Source organism: Desarmillaria tabescens (assembly GCF_030435595.1).
Source record: "Desarmillaria tabescens strain CCBAS 213 chromosome Unknown EV420scaffold_5, whole genome shotgun sequence".
Classification (NCBI taxonomy): Eukaryota; Fungi; Basidiomycota; class Agaricomycetes; order Agaricales; family Physalacriaceae; genus Desarmillaria; species Desarmillaria tabescens.
In genome coordinates, this window is record NW_026848304.1 from 808370 (window position 1) to 830896 (window position 22527).

General features: G+C 48.6%; 11 protein-coding genes across 11 annotated transcripts; 7 read left to right on the plus strand and 4 right to left on the minus strand.

Moving 5' to 3' along the window:
- The first annotated feature begins 53 nt into the window (after window positions 1-53).
- EV420DRAFT_1744397 (uncharacterized protein) lies at window positions 54-1161 on the plus strand. Its single transcript, XM_060480101.1, has 4 exons — window positions 54-256; window positions 312-459; window positions 518-770; window positions 829-1161. The coding sequence occupies exons 1-4, from the start codon at window positions 112-114 to the stop codon at window positions 1072-1074; spliced, it is 792 nt and encodes a 263-aa protein (XP_060336285.1). The 5' UTR covers window positions 54-111; the 3' UTR covers window positions 1075-1161.
- Window positions 1162-1982: 821 nt separating this feature from the next.
- Window positions 1983-3053, plus strand: EV420DRAFT_1617933 (Alpha/Beta hydrolase protein; the record flags this gene model as incomplete). The annotated part of the gene is made up of 7 exons (XM_060475298.1): window positions 1983-2152; window positions 2201-2463; window positions 2513-2582; window positions 2636-2714; window positions 2762-2835; window positions 2885-2941; window positions 2999-3053. The coding sequence occupies 7 exons, from the start codon at window positions 1983-1985 to the stop codon at window positions 3051-3053; spliced, it is 768 nt and encodes a 255-aa protein (XP_060336286.1).
- Window positions 3054-3146: 93 nt separating this feature from the next.
- EV420DRAFT_1637389 (uncharacterized protein) lies at window positions 3147-4660 on the minus strand (the record flags this gene model as incomplete). Its single annotated transcript, XM_060476700.1, has 9 exons — window positions 3147-3211; window positions 3267-3278; window positions 3328-3407; window positions 3461-3501; window positions 3562-3816; window positions 3866-3873; window positions 3931-3941; window positions 3991-4027; window positions 4075-4660. 9 exons carry the CDS (start codon window positions 4658-4660, stop codon window positions 3147-3149), a joined length of 1095 nt encoding a protein of 364 aa, XP_060336287.1.
- Window positions 4661-5002: 342 nt separating this feature from the next.
- On the plus strand, window positions 5003-6927 carry EV420DRAFT_1637390 (Prenylcysteine lyase-domain-containing protein; the record flags this gene model as incomplete). The annotated part of the gene is made up of 8 exons (XM_060476701.1): window positions 5003-5240; window positions 5290-5477; window positions 5526-5602; window positions 5659-5860; window positions 5909-6028; window positions 6079-6540; window positions 6591-6679; window positions 6738-6927. 8 exons carry the CDS (start codon window positions 5003-5005, stop codon window positions 6925-6927), a joined length of 1566 nt encoding a protein of 521 aa, XP_060336288.1.
- Window positions 6731-9150, minus strand: EV420DRAFT_948104 (ammonium transporter). Its single transcript, XM_060484100.1, has 8 exons — window positions 8920-9150; window positions 8844-8865; window positions 8722-8792; window positions 8634-8672; window positions 8206-8583; window positions 7732-8145; window positions 7360-7676; window positions 6731-7307 (listed from the first exon to the last, which is right to left on the minus strand). Exons 1-8 carry the CDS (start codon window positions 8948-8950, stop codon window positions 7059-7061), a joined length of 1521 nt encoding a protein of 506 aa, XP_060336289.1. The 5' UTR covers window positions 8951-9150; the 3' UTR covers window positions 6731-7058.
- Window positions 9130-10279, plus strand: EV420DRAFT_948050 (uncharacterized protein). Its single transcript, XM_060484098.1, has one exon. It carries the CDS (start codon window positions 9352-9354, stop codon window positions 10141-10143), a length of 792 nt encoding a protein of 263 aa, XP_060336290.1. The 5' UTR covers window positions 9130-9351; the 3' UTR covers window positions 10144-10279.
- On the plus strand, window positions 10229-12237 carry EV420DRAFT_1262652 (NAD-P-binding protein; the record flags this gene model as incomplete). Its single annotated transcript, XM_060467133.1, has 2 exons — window positions 10229-10496; window positions 11831-12237. 2 exons carry the CDS (start codon window positions 10229-10231, stop codon window positions 12235-12237), a joined length of 675 nt encoding a protein of 224 aa, XP_060336291.1.
- A 146-nt stretch (window positions 12238-12383) lies between these two features.
- Window positions 12384-13187, minus strand: EV420DRAFT_1637395 (uncharacterized protein; the record flags this gene model as incomplete). Its single annotated transcript, XM_060476702.1, has 2 exons — window positions 12384-13093; window positions 13145-13187. The coding sequence occupies 2 exons, from the start codon at window positions 13185-13187 to the stop codon at window positions 12384-12386; spliced, it is 753 nt and encodes a 250-aa protein (XP_060336292.1).
- Window positions 13188-13589: 402 nt separating this feature from the next.
- Window positions 13590-14588, plus strand: EV420DRAFT_948344 (S-adenosyl-L-methionine-dependent methyltransferase). The gene is made up of 6 exons (XM_060484101.1): window positions 13590-13677; window positions 13723-13807; window positions 13863-13918; window positions 13968-14293; window positions 14344-14448; window positions 14499-14588. The coding sequence occupies exons 1-6, from the start codon at window positions 13611-13613 to the stop codon at window positions 14562-14564; spliced, it is 705 nt and encodes a 234-aa protein (XP_060336293.1). The 5' UTR covers window positions 13590-13610; the 3' UTR covers window positions 14565-14588.
- Window positions 14589-14612: 24 nt separating this feature from the next.
- Window positions 14613-16349, minus strand: EV420DRAFT_1627078 (mitochondrial carrier domain-containing protein; the record flags this gene model as incomplete). Its single annotated transcript, XM_060476028.1, has 4 exons — window positions 15786-16349; window positions 15503-15734; window positions 15228-15452; window positions 14613-15193 (listed from the first exon to the last, which is right to left on the minus strand). The coding sequence occupies exons 1-4, from the start codon at window positions 16149-16151 to the stop codon at window positions 14613-14615; spliced, it is 1404 nt and encodes a 467-aa protein (XP_060336294.1). The 5' UTR covers window positions 16152-16349.
- Window positions 16350-16722: 373 nt separating this feature from the next.
- EV420DRAFT_1617938 (C2 domain-containing protein) lies at window positions 16723-21978 on the plus strand (the record flags this gene model as incomplete). The annotated part of the gene is made up of 18 exons (XM_060475299.1): window positions 16723-16906; window positions 16964-17283; window positions 17331-18020; window positions 18071-18336; window positions 18394-18665; window positions 18716-19209; window positions 19261-19327; window positions 19378-19416; window positions 19471-19487; window positions 19537-19578; window positions 19626-20106; window positions 20158-20429; window positions 20478-20595; window positions 20645-20707; window positions 20757-20869; window positions 20933-21537; window positions 21586-21697; window positions 21748-21978. 18 exons carry the CDS (start codon window positions 16723-16725, stop codon window positions 21976-21978), a joined length of 4386 nt encoding a protein of 1461 aa, XP_060336295.1.
- Between the last annotated feature and the right edge of the window lie 549 nt (window positions 21979-22527).

Genomic DNA, 22527 nt, shown 5'->3' on the forward strand with positions numbered 1-22527 from the left:
ACACGTGGTCTAGATCACGATCTGATCATCAAATGTTGAACTTGGCGCGTCTTCGCTGAGGCAATCAGTCGGCACACTTGGGGAAGGGATCCTTCCTTTGAACCAGTAACAATGGCTCCACTCGACGTCCGAGGCCAGATTGGTGCAGCCCAGCTTGCATTTTATGTCCCCCTTGCTGCCATATCCTTCTTTTATTTCATTCGATATCTCTTTCGACGCGATGCCGGTTGGCTTTTTCTGCTAACATTTGCCCTCAGTCAGTATTTCGCCTTTAAGAGACATTCAACACTCTGATTTAGCATTTTCTTTAGCACGTATTGTGGGAGGGGCCTTAATTGTTGCCGGAGAGGCCACAGAAGACTCCAATTTCAACGTCGACTTGTTCATTGCTGCTTATCTCCTGTTCCATGCTGGCCTTGCCATCCTCATGCTCGCTGCAATCGGTTTTCTGGGCCTCGCGTGCGTAGTCATTATTCTACACCTTTGCATGCGTACTGATAAGACCCTGTATAATCAGAGGGCAACATACGTACAGTGAAGAACATCGAGTGACCCGCCTCCTCAGATTCGCTGGAGTGGTCGCGGTGATGGCTTTAGCACTATCCATTGCTGGTGGACTTTTGGGTACACATGTCAATCCAGACACGAATGCCGGGATGAATGTCAGACGCGTCGAGGCCGGCGTTTATGGGGCGCTATACCTCTTCCTTGTCTTCACTACGATGGTTTCCTGGTCACATCGCCACTTTATGAGGAGTTACCGTAGACGGGCAAGTATTGCATCTTATGTTCGAATATCACTCACGCTAATCCATACCTTCCATTCAGCTCCTTGCTGGGGTCACTTTCGCACTTTTGTTCATCGGTATTCGAGTCGCCTACGAGATTTTGGCGGCTTGGTCCGCTTCTGATGTTTTCGGTGACCGGCTATCTTCAAATCCTACCTTGGCCAAATTCAATCCTATTACGGGAGATTGGGTGCCGTATCTGGTAATGGGCCTCATTGTGGAATATGTAGCGGCTGCTTTTTTCATCATACCCGCTGTCATGCTGCACCGAAGAACACGTCACTGAAACGTACCCATCTGTATTTCACATTTTACGATTATTGCTACGATCTGACAGCGGGCTATTGTACTGCGAGGATGATATATACATGTAGTTACTTATATTGAATATATGATAACGTCTACTGACTAACAATGGACCCTCACAGACCATTGGACAAGGCCGGATGGAGTGTATGGCAGCTCCACAGACTGCATCGTCTCAATCAACACTGTCCCTGATATTCCGCGCCACTGATTTGTTCAAGGCCAACAGTCACAGGCCCACCTCGCGAATACCAGACACCCGACTGTGCATCCTTGAAACGAGTTGAAAGAGACGATGAAACGAAACGAACTTGACTTCTACTTCTCAGCATCTCGTTATACCAGTCTTGTATTGGATAGCAGGATCTCCAAGTTGGTGGACAATTGAAATAGCCCAGTGGTCGCGAGTGGTCAATCAAACAAGTATAGTAAAAGTATTGATTCAGACTTGCCTAGAGGGTCAGCATCAAGTACACATAAGACAGAAGGCTCCGTGCGCGTGTCACAAACACAAGAAGCCAAAGAGGATGACAGCTGAGATATATTACGGTCACCATACACACATATAAAGGGATACAAAATTGTTTGGGCCGCATAGTCAAGCACATCCCATTCCCGATGGAAGGCGGGATAGAATGCGCTCCGGCTTAATTGTGCCCAGTAGTTCCTTCTTCCCATATACCATAGCCATACCCTGGTTCCAAGTGGCGAAAGGAGAGTTACTCTGCAGTGCTGCAGAGCGATGGTTGGGTGAAAAATGTTTGCGCCGTGGGAAATTTCAATTACGAATTAAGTAGGCAGGTACCGGGCCGGCTCCGCCAGTGTTCCGCTATGTTGTCTCGTCTCCGATCTATCCTTGCCCACCTCAATCACGCCAGTCGAGTAAAAATGTCTACCACGGTCCACAACACGAACGAGGCATGCTGCACAATCCCTCCCGTTCTCTCTGAATATGCGCCCAAGGGTGCTATCAAGCCCTATGCTGGCTTCCAGAAAGTCTATATCACTGGCCCGTCGACCAGCGAGAACGCTATCGTAGCTATCTTTGATATCTTTGGGTGAATTTTCTGCTATTATCCAAATAATCTGGCTTAATGTCTGTTTAGATTCTTTCCTCAGACCCAGCAGGGTGCTGACATCCTGGCTTCCACTCTGAACACTACAGTCTATATGCCTGACTTCTTTGAGCCTGATTCCGCTTTCGACCTCGCCAGATTTCCCCCAAAGACTGCCGAGGACAAGGCGGAAATTCAGGCGTTCTTCGGGAGCACCGCCAGCCCTTCTGCTGCCATAACCAAACTCAAGGCTTTTGGTGAGGCGCTCAAGAGCAATGGTGTTAAACGGGTTGGTGTTTATGGGATGTGCTGGGGTGTGTATTCCTCAGGTGGCTCCATCTCTAGCGTTCACATTTGCATTAGGCGGCAAGGTAGCTATAGCCTCCGGTGGAGAAGGTACTCCCTTCCATGCAGTATCTCTCCTCCATCCCGCGTAATCAAATTTCCTGACAAATTCCCAAGGTCTTATCTGACTCTCTTCCACAGGATGCTCTCTGCCGAAGATGCTGAGAAGTTGACTGTACCTCTTGCGATTTATGTATCTCACGACGAACCGGTTGTCGAGGTATGCTGGTCTCACTGAAGTTTCACTGGTGTCTTATTTCCCATTAGTACCAGAAAATTGTCGATATCATCTCCAAGAAGTCATTCGCTGACAAAAATGACGCCAAGAATTACGATAATATGTTCGTGTTCTGCTTCTCCATCAGGGAACTCGGTTGATGTCTTTCCCAGGTTCCACGGTTGGGCCGCAGCTCGCAGCAATCTCAAAAACGAGGAAAACAGGAAGGAGTAAGCGAATTTCCTCAATGATTACTGAAATTAGCTGTACTCATAGATGCTGTCCAGATTTGAGGATGTGTACGGAAGACTTGCTACTTTCTTCCGACGTACTCTGGTTTGAAGCAGGAAACTAAAGTTAAGCAGTGTAAATGTATGTAGTAGTAGTATCAATATCACACACGATCGTTGCGGCGACCATGAGTAACATCCGGGCTCAAATGTAATCACCTACAGCATCGGTAGGAAAGTCGTCACTGACCTTCCACAACCAAAATGGACCTAAGGGCCGGTGGCATAAGTGGCAGTGGGAAAATATTACGACTACTCGTCTTACCAACGGGATCGCCTGAGAGAACGTCATTCATGACAACCTAGCCACGTGTAACAGGACGCACCTTGGTCATGAATAGTCGTTGTCCATGCACCGATAACACCCACAGCACTTGCAACACTACCAATCTGAACACCTTCCGAGCTACGCTGGGCATGAGTGATAAGAGATGATAGAATGATAACAGACATATCAACCTCCATTGTGTTGTACCGTCATAGATGGAAACCTTTTCACACTATAAATAAGAACCGGGTATAAGAAACCAATGAAATGGGCTCACATATTTATAACGGACGACGCCGTCATCACCCATTTCAACCATACCCTCGATATCGGATTTGTTTCCGTCCACTCCGCGCGACACTCCGTGAAAGTACAGCGGGGGATACAGTGGGTTGTGAACTGTAGGGCCGTTATCCATGTTGCTAAATTTCAGCTTATCACGGGCAACGACCTTCAGCTTCACTTCTAAGAGTCGAGTTGCTTCTCGAAAGCGAAGGTTTTCAGTGAAGTATGCTTTATTTCTAGGTCCACGGAACACATTGGAGAACTAGGAGAGATTGAGCACCAAAGATACCAACAGTGCTTTGTATACATACATTGAAAGCTATGGGGTAAGATGACATATGAGATGGTCTGCAACCAGGAAATGGAGGCTACATACAAAATAGATCGCTGGCAGTATTTCGTAAGACCCCGATACGTAGTTATAATAATGACATACCGATAGTCCATGAAACAGACGTAACGTCTCCAAGTACCTGAAAATAGCTGTCGTCGATGATGAGGGGTCATAGAAAGCACATACCCTCAACTCCGGCCCAGTCCTGCTGACTAGCTATTGCCGGGGCGGAGAATGCCCGAGTAGCCTCCAATCCGACAGGAGGCCTCACGTTCTTCCATCGTTCTGGAAGATCGGCAAGATTAGCCCATATGATGGTCATGAGGTGCTGGACATGAAGCCAGTTCACGCTTCCGTCCTCGAAATACGGCCCCCAATTGTTGGCCATCTTATAATTTCGGAGATCATACGCAAAACATCTACTTTCGGTACGTTGTCCCAAAGTGATGAGCGCGTACTCTTCATCTTCGTCCACATCTGAGAAGAGGAAATAGACAGATAGCCGAGCGACTAGCTGTTGCAGCTCCTGCGGAGGCCGCCGGAAGAGAATCTGGGATTGGTGAAGGAGACAAGTAAGCCAACGCAGACCGTTTGAAGGAGCTGCCTGTATATGCGGGATTTGTGGTATGGGAGAAACGTCATCTATGACAGATATGAACGTTTCCAGGGCAAGTCTCAGCTGTTCGTCAGAGATACCACGCGCATTTAATACAATGAACGCAGATATCATGCGTCGCTGCAGCTCTGCCTTCCAGTCATAGAAAAAAGGCATTGGGGATGTCGCACATCGCAAGGATTTGCGGGGGTCGTCGAAGTGATGAATGATGAGTTCCCTCCAGAGATACTGATCATCGAGGGAATACACGACATCGTAGGCTGCTCGACATGTCCTGGAGAATGCAGAAACCTCTAAGGGATGACAAAAGGCAAGTATATGCTGGATGATTTCTGGCGGGACAACGAAGAGAGTAGCAGACGACGACATGGTGTAGGTTAAGGTTGGGCCGTTACCTGGACCCAGGCCTGATCTCCCTGTTAAGCCTGGACATCATCCATTCCGCACGTTTCTGACAACCACCTCGCCGTTGCGCATACCCAAGGCTTCGTCTCAAAAATGCGGTTGCTAGGTCTCCTCGCTGTGCCTGCTGTGGTGCTCGCCTTCCAGTTCCCGTTCAAAGTTCCATTTCTCAAAAACAAACTTGACGACGACGTCACCGCTCCTGCAAGGATAGCAATCATCGGTGCTGGAGCTGGCGGAAGTTCTGCTGCTTTCTGGATCTCCAAGGCAAAGGAGCGTTTCGGACTTGACCTTGAAGTCGATGTATATGAGAGTTCCTCCTACATTGGTGGCCGTACGTCGCAATTTCTGTTTCACCACGTTGCATCTCATCTTGTGCTTAGGTAGCACCGTCGTCTACCCTTACGATGACCCAAGCAATTATCCTCCCGTCGAACTTGGGGCATCCATCTTCGTTGCTGCCAACAAGAATCTGTGGAGAGCGAGCGAGGAATTCAACTTAACAAGGACACAGTTCGGGGACGATGATGCAACTATGGGTGTGTGGGACGGTGAACAGCTACTTGTTTCTGTGAGCCTTCTGCTTAGCCTCTTTTACTCTGTCTCTGATGTGATTCAGGTCGGGGGAAGTTGGTGGGATACGCTCAAACTGGTATGGAGGTACGGCGTGTTGTCTCCCAAGCGAACCGAAAGCATGTAAGCTATTACTATCTTCTTCTTTACCATACATGAAACCGTTCTTTCTTCAACAGCGTCGAGCAAATGATCAAGCAGTTTCTCAAATTCTATACTGCAGAGTCTCCTCGGTGGGACAACATAACGGACTTGGCCTCCTCCCTCGGTTGGACTGAATTTGTGTCTCGAAGCACCGCAGATTTCTTGGAGTCGCGTCATATTGGCAGGAACTATGTTCGTGAAATAGTTGAAGCATCGACGAGAGTGAATTATGGACAGGTTCGTTCACTCTACCCTCCCACTTTTCTGAGGTTCACGTCGGAACAGAATGTTGACGCGATTCACGCTCTTGAGGGCGCGTGCTCCATGGCTACTAACGGTGCGGCCTCCATCAAGGGCGGGAACTATCAGATATTTGAAGCATTTATACGCGCTTCAAACGCGTCAGTCTACCTCAATACAACTGCAAGTCATTTCTTACTTATGACATCTTGTAGCTGAATCATGAGACGCAGGTAAACGCCATCACTTCGAAGCCATATGCGTCCACCTCGCAGGCGTGGACCGTACACAGCGACCAAGGAAGCAAGACATACAAGGCCGTGATTCTTGCTGCACCTTTCCATTCGACTGGAATGACCATATCCCCTTCGCTAACTTCTCAAGTTCCTGAGCAGCCTTACGTTCGTCTTCACGTTACTCTATTGTCGACAACCTCGCCCTCGGTCGATCCAGAGTACCTTAATTTAACCCCAACGGCTACCCCCCCAAGTATGTTGTTGACTACATATGAGGGTGCACGAAATGGTGGCAAGGAGCCTGAATTTAACTCTATTTCGTATCACGGTAAAATCTCAAATGATGAATGGGTCGTCAAAATTTTCTCCCAAGAAAGGAAATCAGATGAGTGGCTGCGGAAGGTGTTCCGTGGTCAGGTTGGCTGGGTACACCGCAAAGAGGTTAGTCATATTTGCGGTAGTCATGCCGTTGCTCATCCATTATCTATTAGTGGGACGCTTATCCTGTCTTGCCACCCACAACAACATTTCCTCCCGTAAAATTAGACTCTGGTTTCTATTATATTAATGCCTTTGAACCGTACGTACCATACATGCACATCATTCAGGGTTCTTTCTTAAACTGATACGACGAGCAGGTTCATTTCAACGATGGAAACGGAGACGATCGCTTCACGAAACGTCGTTGACCTCATGCTGAATGAAGAGTTCAGTTCAAGTATATGCGGACCCAGAATCTCTGCCTCATCAGAGAGACAGCTCTCCCTAGGCGAATACTACTTCCCATCTCGCTATCCTGACAACTTTGTTTTGGGTTGGGATTGTTAAGCTAGGGATGATTTGTATTCTAGTATAATGTACATTTTGTAAAGTAGCTACTGCACAGGTAAGAATTATATAGGTTAGAAGGAATGGATGGTGCAGTCTATTTACTTGGATACTTTTCAATACTACATATATCAAATGATTGTGGTGGCAGAACCCTTCTTCTCTGACATTTCCTTGGGCTCTGATATCACGACATCGATGTCGATATCATGCGAGTGGACGGAATGGACGTCAACTTCGTGTGGTATGTTGAGGTCAGGTTGCGCATGTCTGTCTCCATTGGCCACAGCTTGTTCGGCAAATTTTGACGAGTCAAAGGGAGCTACCCAGTCAGTATAATCGCGACGAATCTCGATATAGTCGTTGGCAAATTCGCCAATCTGAGCCATCCCCCAGTCAGTAGGAGAGTAGTAGTAGAAAAAATATATTCACCTCAACTTCGTCCATGCCTAGTCGTTCTCCCTCTTCAGTGCTCCGCAGTTGCAGGCCTGGAATCATATCCACTGCTTTTGCAATCAACGCGGTAACAACGAAGCTGTAAGCCGTAGTAGCACAGACATAGGCAAATTGAATGTAGAGTTGCTTCCAATTGCGATCCATCCAGCCACCCATCGCAGCGGTGTTGATGCCATCCAGAGCTATCACTTGCGAATCTCCGAAAAATGCAGTAAGGATAAGGCCGACCATTCCGCCAACCGCGTGCTCAGCAAAAAGATCCAAGGCGTCGTCAATGCGCAACAAGAACTTTACTGCATAAAGGGTTGATAAGTCGTGAGCTTGATTGAACCAATTGAGGATACCAACCTTTGGTTGCAAGATTGCAGATGGCCGCGGATACCACGCCAACTACTAGTGCGGCCCAAGGGTGGACATAGCCAGATGAGGGAGTGGCAGCAACTAGCCCGGCAATTGTACCAGAGCAGAAACCTACCATACTCCAACGACGTTCGATGCGATAATCCATGAGGCACCAGATTATTCCTCCAAAGGCGGCGGAAAGCATGGAGTTCCATATTGCCATTATGGCACGGAGATTGGCACCGAACGCACTACCACCATTGAATCCGAGCCAGCCGAAAAACAGAATAAAAGTTCCCAGATTGACTAGGGATACATTGTGCGGGCGGAAGTTGATGAGTTCTTTTTCCTGACGGCGGCCCAAGATCCATGCAAGCGCGAGTCCGCTAACCCCGCTTCCGATTTCGACCGGTCCTCCGCCTGTAGAAATGGAATGATGAGTTCCCAAAGGGGTCTAGTAGACAATAATGATGAACCCACCTGCGAAGTCGAGGACGCCCCACTTGAATGCCCACCCGCTGGAACTCCATGCCCAGCAAGCCAATGGACAGTAAACCAGAGTTAACCAGATGAAAGTGAAGAAGATAACGGGGAATACCCTCCCTCGCTCTGCAACACCTCCGACGAGAATACCAGCAGTTACGCATGCGAATTCCATCTGGAAGAAACTGTAGAGTAGGTCGGGAATTAGAGGTGATCCCGGGGAAGGATTGGCAAGGACTTTTCGCAGGCCGAAATTGTGGAGGTTTCCAATGAAACTATTGGTGGCCGTCGGCGAAAAGGCCAATGAGTAACCCCAGAAAAACCATTGGAAGATGGTGATGGCATTGGCCGCGGAGACTACCCAAATCAAGGACACTGCGCAACGATGTGAATTGTATTGACCAAGGACGCGACATTGTACGTACAAGCACTTTTTCGGCGAGCCAAGCCAGAGTATAGAAATGCTGAGGACGTTGAGCTTTTGTGGGGAACTGTGGGGAGCAAACGACGAACCGAGCCCCGGGACCATGAAGGAGACCATGGCGCCCGCAACAATAATAAAAGAGAGGTCGCCGCGATCATATCTGTTGCACGGGTATGAGCATCCATTATTTTGATTCTGCAAGTCCACTGACCGGCTAACATCGACTACATCATCTACATCGAACGTCAGAAGGAAAGAAAAGAAGGAAGCAAGTGAAAAGGACAGACCGCGTTGTACGAGTGAGAACTCGCGCGACATTGCAAGAGAACGAAAGGTAAAGAGCAGCAGCGGCAGCTGACAGTTAAAAAGTATGGCAAGTGAGCAACAAGTCTTGCATTTAAATAGTTTGAATATATAAGACAATGTGACACGGATCAGACCTGGGCAGCATGGTGTACATTCAACCGACCAATTTCGTTTCTTCGGCGCCAAGAGGAACCTAGTCGCGGCACCGTCACGTTTCGAATTCTGGATTCTGTGGTTAGACGGCAGCACCACAGCATCATGTATACATATTTCTATAGTACTTTAACTCTATCTGGAGAGCGTAGAAGAGGGTATAGTCGCTGGTTGGTATACGGACCGGGGAATAACTCCCACGAGTCCACACGACCTGGACCCTTCTGTCAGACTGCCACGGCCAGCAACTTGTCGCATCGATGCATTTGCCTCCCATTTTCTACCATTATTTTCACTCGCCACTACCTTATTCCACGACCCTTGTGCTGCAGGAAACCTTGCATGTGTTGCAGCTCGCCGCGCGGAACAGTACAAAATCCCATGCGTATCATCCAGACCTGTTGCTTCTCCTGCAGCATCGGCCGGTATACACCGCTGGTCGTCGCCAGCATGCAGACAGTACCCAAGGCGACCGTAGACGGCTCACCAACATTGGCGCCGACTTTGTGTCGACGGCACGGGGAGGCGAGTATACTTTCCATGGGCCAGGGCAAATAGTCGGGTATCCTCTGCTTGATCTAGGGCGGACCTCCCCCGCAATGGGCATTCGAGACTACATTTGTCGCATGCAGAAGACGCTCGAGATCCATCTCAAGGAGGCCCACGGTCTTGATCACGTCCCGTCAGACCATACCGGTGTGTTCCTCGACGCTCACACAAAAATCGCCAGCATCGGCGTCCAAGTCCGGCATCGTCTTACAACCCACGGCTTTGCAATGAATATCACACGCGAGCCTGAACCCTGGTTTGATCAGGTCGTTGCCTGTGGCCTCGACGGCGTCAAGGCGGGGAGCATAGAGTCCGCTACCAACACGAAGATCAGGGTGGAAGACGAGATTCCAGGCCTGGTCAGTCGTTTTGGAAGAATGTACGAGCGCGAGATGTTGCCGCTGGATTTGAGTGATGATGATCCCATTATAACCGAGATAAAAACCATGGAGAAGGTGGGACGCGATGCTGGCGCTTGGAATTCGGCGCCTTTAAGTTTGTAATCCAAGTCAGCGATGACAAATACCTTGAGACAATCTGTCCCGATCTTATAACAGCTTCCATCGACCTTGCGCCTGTACCTCAATTATGCGCCTCCTCATTCTTGGTGGAACAGGCTCCTCAGGTATTCTTCTCATTCGCCAGGCGCTCGCAGTAGCGCCGTCTCCCTTCGTCGTCGTCTACGCTCGCAACCCATCAAAGCTGCCGACTGACTTGTCCTCCAGTTCATCAGTCAAAGTCATTCAAGGGCAGCTTGATGACGCCGAAAAGCTATCTCAAGCCATGGAGGGCGTCGATGCCGTCCTATCAGCGCTCGGTCCCATCCAGGGCCAACCCGCAGATAAACCGTTGACGCGTGGATACACCACCATTATCCAGGTGATGCGCGAACAGAAGGTCAAGCGCCTCATCGCTTTGGGCACAGCTTCCATTCCCGATCCCAATGACAAGTTTTCCATTCTCTTCTTCCTCCTTGTCTGCATGGTGAAGATCATTGCTCGTAACTCGTACGAGGACATCGTTGCGTTTGGGAATCTCATTCGCGCTCAGGATGATTTAGATTGGACCATTATCAGGGTCCCTTTTTTGCGGAATGGAGAAAAGACAGAAGCGTCTGCTGGTTACATTGGTCAGACCGGCATCTTCCTTGATAGAATGGCATTTGCTGCTTTCACTGTCAAGGAGCTCCTAGAGCCGCAGTGGATCAAGAAAGCCGTTGCCATATCGTCGTAACTTCATGGACGTGAGTGTCTTTCCCTTGTTTTCTTATAGTCTCTGATTCAAGAGCAGCTTAATACCCATTGTTGATTTTCAGTACGTTGTAGTACTTTTCTAGTATCGACTGTTGTAATCATGTGACCGTTCAATGACTGGCAATTTCACCATGAGCTTGATGCGCCTTGGTTTCTACCACACCTTGACCGCAATGCTCTCTTGTCATGGTAAGGTTTTCTTGGGCTAAGACTATATATTCGAATGAAGATCTTGATTGGTTGGATACTCCCGAAGATCGTAACCAGCTAGCATGTCAGGGACATCGCACTGGTCAGGTTTTTTTGGTTATTGCCAACCTCAAATTCGATGTCAAAATCATGGACCCACATTATACCCACAGAATTCCATTTCTTTGTACTTATTGAACAAGTGTTGCCTCGTTTTGATTCATATACTGGTATGCATCGATACGGTGCCATCCCACAAATAATGGCGAAATAGATAGATATCGTTTCTCAAATTCAGCACACAAAGTCTAAACAGATAGGCAGCGGAGAAGCGGAGAAAGAACACTAATAAGCGCCGATCGGTTGATCGGGCGATCTTGTTTTCGAACAAGCGAGGTCGCACCGCTTCGACGCAAAACTTTTCAGGCATAATATCCTAAATTTCTTCGTCAACAAGTTCTCTATACCCCCCTTGACATGCGAATCCTTATCTTTGGCCCAACTGGTCCTTTAGGCGTTCTGCTCGTCCGCGAAACCCTTGACGCCTTCCAATCATGCACCCTCGTCCTCTACGCTCGTAGCCCATCCAAATTACCCACCGACATCACCTCCAACCATTCTGTGATTATTATCCAGGGAGAACTGGATGAGCACGACAAACTCTCCAAGGCAATGGAAGGCGTCGACGCAGTGCTATCTACACTAGGTCACAATGCCAGTCTGAAGGAGAACCCGTTTCATCACCCAGATACGCCTGTCGCGAAAGCATATGAGCGAATCATTGACCTGATGCACTTCCACGGCGTTAAGCGTCTCATTGCCCTCGGAACACCCTCCATGTCAGACCCGCGCGACAAATTTAGCTTGGCATGGTCCATCATGATTGGTGGCGTTGCAACGCTCGCACATACAAGCTATCGGGATGTCGTTGAAACCGGAAAGACCATACGTTCGAAGGGTGCTGACTTGGATTGGACAATTGTCAGGGTTCCCAGGATGACGAACAAGGATCAGAAGGAGGTGGTTGCTGGTTATGTTGGGGATGGGAAAACAGGATTTTCGCTATCAAGAGCAGGGTTCGCTACATTTATTGTGAAGGAGCTTTGTGCCAGCAGGCCTCAGTGGGTCAAGGCGGCACCACTAATATCTTCGTGATATCTGTAAGTGGTAAAATATCTTCAAACAGAATTTCACAAGGTTAATTCTCATCAATTTGATAGTTAATATATATCTGGTTCATTGAATCTGCAATATTATATATATATGTATGTAAGTAGAGATACCTTGCGCTCGCGCATTAACTATACATTCTCTAATAGGTCTGCCTTTACTGGCTTCCATTCCGCTCCCATTTTCAACTGGCCTTCTTGGCAGCCGCTCAGCGCCCACCAACGCGGGCCACTTTCGTCCCTATCTAATAGGTCACGAAGCGGAATATACATATATCCCAGATTCGTTTCTTTGAACCCACAGTCAGACACGTCAACTAATATAACACTCGATGCTTTGTCCGTGCACAAGAATGTGTGATGTGAATGCCATTTGGGTTCGCTTGTGCTCTTACACGGAGGCGTTGAATATATCCGCGTTGCTTTTCCATCAACGGCTAACATAATCGTGGCTCGGGGATTGGCCTCTCTGGAGGAAACAGGAGACTTCAAGTCCTTGGCTTCATCGAGAGTTAGATGGACCACCCCCACGTCTGATTCGTAAGGCAAAGATGCACGTCTATATGAGAAAGATAACGTACTTGATTCGGCGGTTGAAGGCAAGATTGGATAGAATGAGACGGAGGCCAGAAGCTCTCCCTTCAGTCCTCCTTTTTTGGACAGAGGCAATCGCTCAGTCACTGGTTCGCATATGAGGGTTAGATCGTCAACGGAGATCGACGCAGAGGCAATCAACGTGTTCTTGAAATACTTGGAATGATCAAAAACATCGAAGAACAAGGCAGAGTCCGTCGAGAAGATGAGAATCTCTTGGGACTGCATAATCCAATTAGGGATCGTAACTGAAGACGGGTATTTAGGGATTGCCGATAAAATTAACATTGAAAACATACGTGAAGTGTCTATGTGACGTGAACGACGGGTTCCTGGAGCCATGCGTGGTAAGGACGACGAATGGATTCGGTGGCAGCAGAAGGGTGCTCGAATGCTTTAAATGAGCGGATTGGATGATTACACGTGCAACGCCAATGACAGAATTGTCCATGGGTGGTTCAGAGTTTTGTTCAACGGCAGGCAGAAAGCAAGGACATAGTTTGCGAACCTGGTAGAGGTACATAAAGGTCAAAGCTCTAATACATTCGACGAGGAAGAGCCGTACCAGCGCACAAGGAGCCATGGAAGATGAAGGTTAGTAACAAGAGGAACCTGCATGCATTCTGCGGAAGAAAGAAAAAAGCAGGCACCCATGCCGTCACGGGCAGGCAACAACGAGGACACGATGGTGGTTTACGGTAAAAGAGGTAAAAGACGCGATCAGTCACATTTGATATTTCGTGACGCCTTTCTTTCTTCACGACCATGATCCCAACGCCTGATCTCTCTCATCTCACCTCTGCTGACTACGAGAGCGTGTACGAACCGGCTGGTATGCCCCTTGGACTGACCTGAACTATCAATTTACTTGGCCTAGAGGACACATATCTTCTATTGGACGCCTTGGAACAGGATGCGGATCGTTTGAAGGGATTGAATGGAGCTGTATGTCTGGAGGTTGGGTAACGTTTATGTTTGTCGTGTATTACTCGACATGGCATCGCTTACTGCAGATAGGTCGGGCTCTGGCTGCGTCTCGAGTTTTCTAGGTAGCGTCTTGGGGTCCAAAGCGCGTACGTCGTGCTGATATATCTTTTACAATCATCAAACCTTCCTTTGCAGTCTATCTATGTACAGATATAAATCCTCATGCCTGCATATGCACCTTCAAGACAGGATCGCAAAACAAGGTGTGTTACTACCATTACTCTACTGACAGGCAGCCTTTCACCCTTCAGGTTTCTTTGGATCCAGTGAATACTGCGTTTGCGGGACCGTTTCATCGTCGCTTGAAGAATGCTATTGACGTTATACTGTTCAATCCGCCCTACGTTCCTACTGACCTAGAGGAGGCGTTGAATGCTCAAAGTAAGAGTCGCATAGAAGGATCCTGGGCTGGGGGACACGATGGCATGGATGTTACCGACCGTTTTCTCGACGTCGTAAACGTAGGTCTAGGAAACAGGGTCATCGAATTATCCTTCTGACTTCTACAAAGGAACTTTTATCGCCAAGAGGACGCTTCTATTTGGTTGCACTCAAGCAAAACGACATTCCGAACATCCAACGAAGAATGCAGGATAAATTTGGACTCATTAGCGAAGTTCGTAATCCATCTTACATCTTGAGCCTCTTTACCAATAAACTACCTAGGCTGTACTCCAACGCCGCGCTGGCTCCGAACACCTTTTCATCCTACGATTTCAGCGTGCATCTTGACGCGAAGGCGAAAGAGTTGGATCTGTATAATTGAAAGACGTCCAATAATTACAATTCCGCCCAACCCCCGTCCGAATTATCGCCGCCAGTGATTAGTGCGAGGAAAAATACTATAACGCTTGCCCCCAATCTCATTCCCATACCCCGATATAGTTGGCCTATTCCAGTATGGCGTGACCACCCATCTTCTTCTCTTGAATCATTCTCTGTCTCAGCATCCCCCTCGGCGAGATCTCTGCTCATTCGTCTTTTCTTGGTGCGTCGAATTATAGGAAGATCCGATCGTTCCTCTGTGATAATATGCCACAACGCGTCCACGACGCCACTATAAGGGGCGGGTCGAAGCTCAACACAACCTTTGATTGGCTTTGCACTTCCTCGGACTTGTACTTGTAATCGCCTTCTGATTGTCTCAAAGGGCAGGGTGATGAGAAGGCCAATGCAACTACCCGCTAACTCGGCAAAACCCCAGGCAAAAGGACTGCTATCTTCAGTAATGTTGGCGCCAAGATACGATACGAGTAGACCTGGTAGTGCTAATGAGACGGCGGGCCGGAGGGCAGTATCGATAAACATTGGGATGAATAGATTGGGATAGGAAGTAGATTCCTCGGAAGCCGCCTTCATCTCTGAGTATTTGGGAAAGAGCGTCAATGGGGCCACTGTAGCTGCGATATCGAGGAAGGTACGATTGAACAATCAGTCGAGTGCGGACGAGATCCAATGGAGAGAGTAGAAACCCGGTGATTATATGAGAAGCAACCGGCAGTAAGAGGGGAGGCTGTTGGAAAAGAGGTGTGGTAGGAAGAAATAGAGACTGGAGAATATTGTGAATGAGGGGCTGGAAGGTCGTAGACAGAACTTCCGTGCAACATGAAGTAAGCAGTCCTAGAAGACTTGAGAATCGGCAACCGGATCATTCAGATAGGCAGCAATACCTTTCCACAGTGCCAACCAGCCTTCTCCTCTGAAACGGCCGACGCGTTTAATCATGCCCCAGACCCCATTAGCACTTCCGACAGGAATGATGTACTCTGGACGTGTACCCTCTTCAAGAACGGATCGACGGATAACATATCCGTGTTCGTCCACTTGGGCAGGGTGTCGCATTCTCGGTGTGATTTCCGGGTCTGCAAAATAGGATTCATTATCGTTGGAAGAATCACTCAGCTATGGATGGATTCAGAACGGCCGAAGACCAGCGAAGACTGGACTACTAACCGCATCGTCGTCATCCTCAGGTTCAACATCTACATGATAGTCGTGTGAGTCTCGAGGCACCCACTGCACCTGGAGCAGCATCTTTCCGACCTCCCAAGGCATGGCAATAGCACTACTCGTGTACTGCAACACGGCAGATGCAGCGAGGGTCTTGAGAAGATCGACTGCATTGACACCATTAGCGTCGTTCAAATCTGGCGAAAGATCGAAGATTGAGTTTGGTGTCGGACGCGTCGACCATTGGAACGAAGAGCTCGAAGATGCCGGAGGAGAGGAATTGGCACTGGGCGGCGACGGTGGTGGAACAAAAGACCAAGCAGATGAAGAGCCGTTGTAGAGGTCTCGGAGAGATGGCGGTGGGTTCATGTCATGAATATTTCGTATTGGGTACGTCGAACGAAGTCACGGCCAGAGCTGGACGTTGGTACAGGCAGCGTACTCTGACAAAACTTGAAGTCGGGTCGGCGGTGCCGCGTCCTTCCCGGGAAGCTTTTGAATAATAGGCACAAATACAAGATCGGGATCGATCATTATGAACTGCATACCGATTTTGGCAAGTCTGGATTCGAACTGGGTTAATCCTATGAAAGTAGTCCCATGCGGGGCAGCCTATGCATGGTACGACTTAGAAACCCACGGAAAAATATGTTCAACGTACAGACATATCAGCCCTCATGTTTCCATCACAACTGACAACTCGGACTGCTTCTTGGCCAGCTCTTGGAGCTCTTGTCCCGTCGGAGAAATGAGCATTTCAGGAACTTCGGGAATCGGAGGCTCCGGCTAATGTGACACCATGTGACCTCTGACGACATCATAGACATCAAGAACGCTTGGGGTCAAACAGGCGCACATCCGCCTCCCTCTTGCCCTTCGATTAAGTACACGTTCCCTTCTTCATCTTTTCCCCCTCGCTCCTCCTTCTCTTTCCTGCCCCATGGCTACTAACGACCTCGTCGTCAACGGCAATGGTCGGGTCGCTCCTGATCTACAGAAAGACGCAGACCAAGGTCGCGTTGCGGTCCACTCATTTGACCCTGATGCTTCTCCAGAGGCAAAGGGTGCCGCTGCTGGTAAGGCTGGTGAAGAACTCAACATACAAAAGGCTCCTTCTGAGCAGGGTGCGTCGAGGGAGTATACCGCCGTCTTTGTTCCTCGAGTCTGACATCAAGCTGTAGAAGTTCCTCTTGACCGCGGTAACTCCGCTGTTGTTCCCACAATTACTGTTCACGATGCGGACGCGGTCTCTGAGAAACCTCAAGTTCATGTCGAGGGCGTCGAGCAGGTCGATGAAGATGCCACGGAACCCCCTGGTGCACTGCCAGCGGCTGCTGCGCCTTCCATTCCTGACTGGTATCGTGTCGGGTGGCGCCAAGTATCCGGCATAGATCAGCCACCGCCTCGCGAGGGCGAAGAGAAGGACAAGGCTGTCTTGGAAACCTTCTTCACTGACCAATACTACGGCAGTTGGTATCACAACGCTGGTATCATCGTTTTCGTACGTTCATCTTGTCCAAGTTTGGCTATACACTTATCATCCCGCAGGCCGTGTTTGCTTCGCATTTTCTCACCCGTTTCCATTTTGGATGGGGCTGGCTGTTCATCATCCTTGCCGTATGTAATACATATTACACCACCTCCATGCAACGGGTTCGGCGACGAGCTCGAGATGATATCCAGAGGGAATTGGTCAAAACGCGTCTGGCTTCCGAGTCCGAGTCAGCTGATTGGATCAACAACTTCCTTGACCGTTTCTGGCTCATATACGAACCTGTCCTATCTGCGACTATCATTAGTTCCGTGGATCAGGTCCTCAGTTCGAGTACCCCGGCCTTCCTAGATTCTATGCGGCTCTCTACATTTACTCTAGGGACCAAGGCGCCCCGAATCGACCATGTCCGGACCTTCCCAAAGACCCCAGACGATGTTATCATGATGGACTGGGGTATTTCCTTCACTCCTAACGAGACTTCGGAGATGACAGCCAAACAAATCGCGAACAAGGTCAACCCCAAAATTGTCCTTTCCGTTCGTGTTGGAAAAGGTCTTGCAACCGCCGCAATGCCCATCCTTCTGGAGGATATCACCTTCAAGGGCAACATGCGGGTTCGGATGAAGTTGATGACCAACTTTCCGCACGTTCAGATCGTTGACATATGTTTTATGGAGAAACCTGTCATTGACTACGTCCTCAAGCCAGTCGGCGGTGAAACATTGGGTTTTGACATTGCAAATGTGAGTGACATCCTTATATCGGAAGGTTTTTTGACTTCTGTGCCTTGTAGATTCCTGGACTTTCGTCCTTCATTCGTGACATGACACATTCAACACTCGGTCCAATGATGTACGACCCCAACGTCTTCACACTTAATCTCGAACAACTCCTCTCCGGTACTCCCCTTGATTCAGCCATTGGTGTGTTGCAAGTCACAGTCCACTCGGCCCGCGGCATCAAAGGAACCAAGATTGGTGGTGGCACCCCCGACCCCTTTGTGGCCATTTCCATTAATAACCGCGCCGAACTGGCTCGCACTAAATATAAGCACAATACGTATGTTTATCCGCCTTATTTTTGGAGTTCTAAAATTAAACATAACATCTGACATAGCTACAACCCAACATGGATGGAGACAAAATTCATCTTGGTCAATAACCTCACGGAGTCGCTAGTGTTTAACCTTTACGACTACAACGATCATAGGAAAAACACTCTGTTGGGTTCCTCCATATTCGAACTCACGCGACTACAAGAGGATGCGACGCAGGAAGGTTTGGCGACGCAGGTGCTGATGGACGGAAAGGAGAGAGGAGAGCTCAGATATGAAGTCTCATTTTTCCCTGTCTTAATGCCTGAGGATGGAAAGGATACTAGCGAGACCTGTGAGCTACTCTAACCCCCGTCTGTGGATTGTCCTGACCATTCTGTCCAGCGGTTGGCATTGTTCGTCTCACCGTACATCAAGCTAAGGAGCTCGATGCCAAAAAGTCTTTATCGGGAGATCTCAATCCTTTGGCAAAAGTCTTCCTCAGCGGATCTAAAACGCCTATTCATATTACGAAGGCCTTCAAGCACACCAACAACCCTGTCTGGGAGTCGTCGCACGAGTTCTTATGTGTTGAGAAAGCGAAGTCTGTCATCACTGTCAAGGTTGTTGATAACCGCGATTTCCTCAAGGACCCCGTTGTTGGATACATGTCCATCAGACTGGAGGACCTGCTGATCTCGAAGAAAGAAAACATTGATTGGTTCCCTCTTAGCAATTGCGAAAGCGGCAAATTGAGGATATCTGCTGAATGGAAACCCTTAAATATGGCAGGAAGTCTCCATGGTGCTGATCATTACAGCCCACCTATTGGGGTAGTAAGGCTGTGGTTGGATCGTGCCACCGATGTGAAGAACGTTGAGGCTGCGTTGGGTGGCAAAGTGAGCTTCACCTTGATCGAACAGAACGGTTTCGCTGACCTGTTCATGCAGAGTGATCCTTATACTCGGGTACAAGTTAACAACGTCACTATGGGTAGGACGGAGGTTGTTAATAACAGCGAGTGAATTTCCATCAGCAATGTGCCCTACTCTGAATTCACTTTCCAGATTTGAACCCTGTGTGGGACCAGATCATCTATATCACCGGTAAGCCTCGCAATTAATCGTATGTGTGGTTCTCTCCTCATCTATCGCCTTCAGTCCATTCGCTTAAGGAGGTTCGTACTACATGTTACTTGAGACTTGTTCTGATAAATATAAGCTCAGACTATGTTATTGGAATGCATGGATTATCAACACTTGACTCGGGTAAGTTGTGGCCTCATTCAGTGTACATCGAGCTGGATAATTACTAGGACCGGTCGCTCGGGTCCGTCGAACTGCGTGTGGCAGAGCTAGCGAAGGAATCCGAAGACAAGACCTATCCTTTCGAATCCATTGGCGTCAAAACTGCTGTTGAGCCTTTACGTCTGGATGGAGCTAACGCTTTCAAAGGGAACCTGCATTACACCGCCGAGTTTATACCTGCCATGAAGTTGAAGGGTATCAAGTTTGAAGGACACTCAAACGAGATAAATCAAGCTGTTGCTGGTGACGAGGATTCGGAGAGTGGTGTTGTAACCGATGGCGCGTCGTCAATTTCGTCATCCGATGAGGAAGCACAAGCCGTCCCAGATGGTGTCACTATTAAGGGTACATCCAAGAAGCACACAAGGGCTGCTAAGTCTACGGATACGACCGCTACAACTGCCACCCGTGCTACTGCAGCTTCTTCGGAGACACCGCCTCCTGTTGAAGAAGGCATCGAGATGTCTATAGACGAATTAATGACGCATCGTACGCACTAAGTTTCTTTTCCGAGGATCCTCACTTTATATTTTGCTGCAGAGTCCGGTATCATTGTCCTCAACGTCGTCTCAGGACAATTGGCCAAGAAAGCGCGGGTCGAGGTACTCTTGGACGATGGGTACTGGCCTTGCTTTAGTACCACGAGAGCACGAAGCACCAAGGTTCAATGGGATTATGTCGGAGAAGGTTTCCTCAAAGAACTCGACTTTGGTCAGGTGTGGTTGAGATTGAATGAGGCCGATGAAGGGGATAAGGATGATATCATAGCTCAATGGAAGGGCGATGCCAAAGCGTTCCTCCAGTCAACACTCGTAAGGGTCAGTCTATGTGATGTTTACTGTCTCTCACTGATGTTATAGAATGGTCCTCAAACCTTCACTCTTCGAGACGAATCTGAGAAAGACATTTCACTTGTAACCGTTGAGGCTCGCTACGTACCGGTTCCCGTCAAACTTGAACCGCGGGAGAGTATCAACAGTACGTGAACGTGATCCTGTCCGTTCTAGTCTGACTAACTCCTGTTTAGATCAAGGTGTACTACGTGTCGACCTTATTGATGCCCGTGAGATTCCAGCCGCAGACAGATCAGGCAAGTTCTAGTTATCCCTCTGGCCTCCACTCCTAACGATTGACATTAGGCAAATCTGATCCATATGCGGTTTTCACTCTCAATGAACAGAGGGTCTTCAAGTCTCAGACCAAGAAGAAGACTCTTAGTCCCGAATGGAACGAAAACTTCCAGGTTTCTGTGGTACGTTCAAAACATCGTACTCAAATACCAGCGTAGTGGACCTGATGGCTTTCTGTTTCGTAGCCTTCTCGCGTGGCTGCCGATTTCGAAGTCGAAATATTCGACTGGAATCAGCTAGAACAAGCGAAGAGTCTAGGATCGGCCAAGATTAATCTCGCAGATCTCGAACCGTTCGAAGCCTCTGAGTTGGAACTCTCTCTATCCTCGCCTAAGCTTGGTTCAAAGGGGCGTGTGCATGTTCGATTAATGTTCCAGCCTGAGATTATTGCCAAATCTCGCAAGAACACGTCTACATTCTCTACCGCTGGTCGAGCAATGACGCAGGTTGGAGTTCTTCCTTTATCCGCAGGCAAGGGTGTCATCCAAGGAGTAACTGGCCTGTTCAAGAGCAAGGACGCAGACGAAGTACCGGCAATTCCCGAGCTGCCAGCAGGGCAAGCCTCTGTTCCCGTGCCAGCAGACACTCTTGGCGCCCTTGGTAGTCGCACACTCCCCGACACAAAGTCCAAGACGTCTTTAGATGGAACACACGAGCCGGGTACGCTGCTGGTGACCGTGATGGATGCAAAGGACTTGTCAAGTACTGACAGCAAACCATATGCAACCATTCGCTTGGGCGACAAGGAATTCAAAACGAAGCATGCTGGAAAGACCACAACTCCGGAGTGGTAAGCTAGAGCATTGTTTCATGTACGAGTTTTCTCTTATCTTTGCAGGGACGAAACGTTCACTTTTGCTGCTGGCCCTTATACCTCCAAAATCTATGTCTGGGTATACGATCATAAAACACTTGGAAAGGATAAGCTGCTCGGTGACGGCGAAATTGATGTGAGTATTGACCCATTATGCATAAGATGCTGTGACTGACGAATACTTAGATCTGGCGACATATACAACCAGAAGAAGCCTCGGCTGCAGATGTATTTTTGGAGTTACGTGAAGGACAGGGTCTTATGCGCCTACGGCTGCAGTACGACCCGACTCAAAATCCGTTCGGAAGGTCGTCCATGGGATCGCGGGAAAACGTGATGCATCGAACAGTGTCGATAGCGTCGCCATCAAGGTTTAGCATACGTGGACGACGCCCAGGAGCTGAAAACGACGACTGAGTTCAAGTACTCGAACCTTTATTCTATTATACCTTTGAGCAATTTTTAAATAAGCTAGCATCATTATTAACGGAGTTCGACCATGGATTAATATGGACCACATTTGTGTATCATGATTGCAATTCAATCTTGTTTGACATCTTAGGTAGGAGGTGGTGGACAGGAGGGTTCAGAGCATGATGCATGGAGTTCCAAGCACAAGGTTGTTGTCGGACCATCTACTATGCAGGAATAGGAAATAACTAACAATGCGACAGAATGAGGGACTAGAGCAAGTCCCGATATTCGTGGGAACTCCGTGACGCATCCGAGGCTGTATCATGGCATTTACTCTCCTGGGAGGCGAGATAGAGAGAAGTAAGATAAGGTCCTAGCCTATGTGCCCAGACCAACTTGTAAGCTGAGTATCAAGTTCAGTGTGCTCGCAGATGCATGATTTAGCTGAAGGCAATGACAGAAAGATGAATAGATTCGTTGTATATGTTTGAAGAAATAGCCGGGGCGAGAATGCCGCAAAGGCATGAAAAACACGCGGTGGCCCCCGTGTCC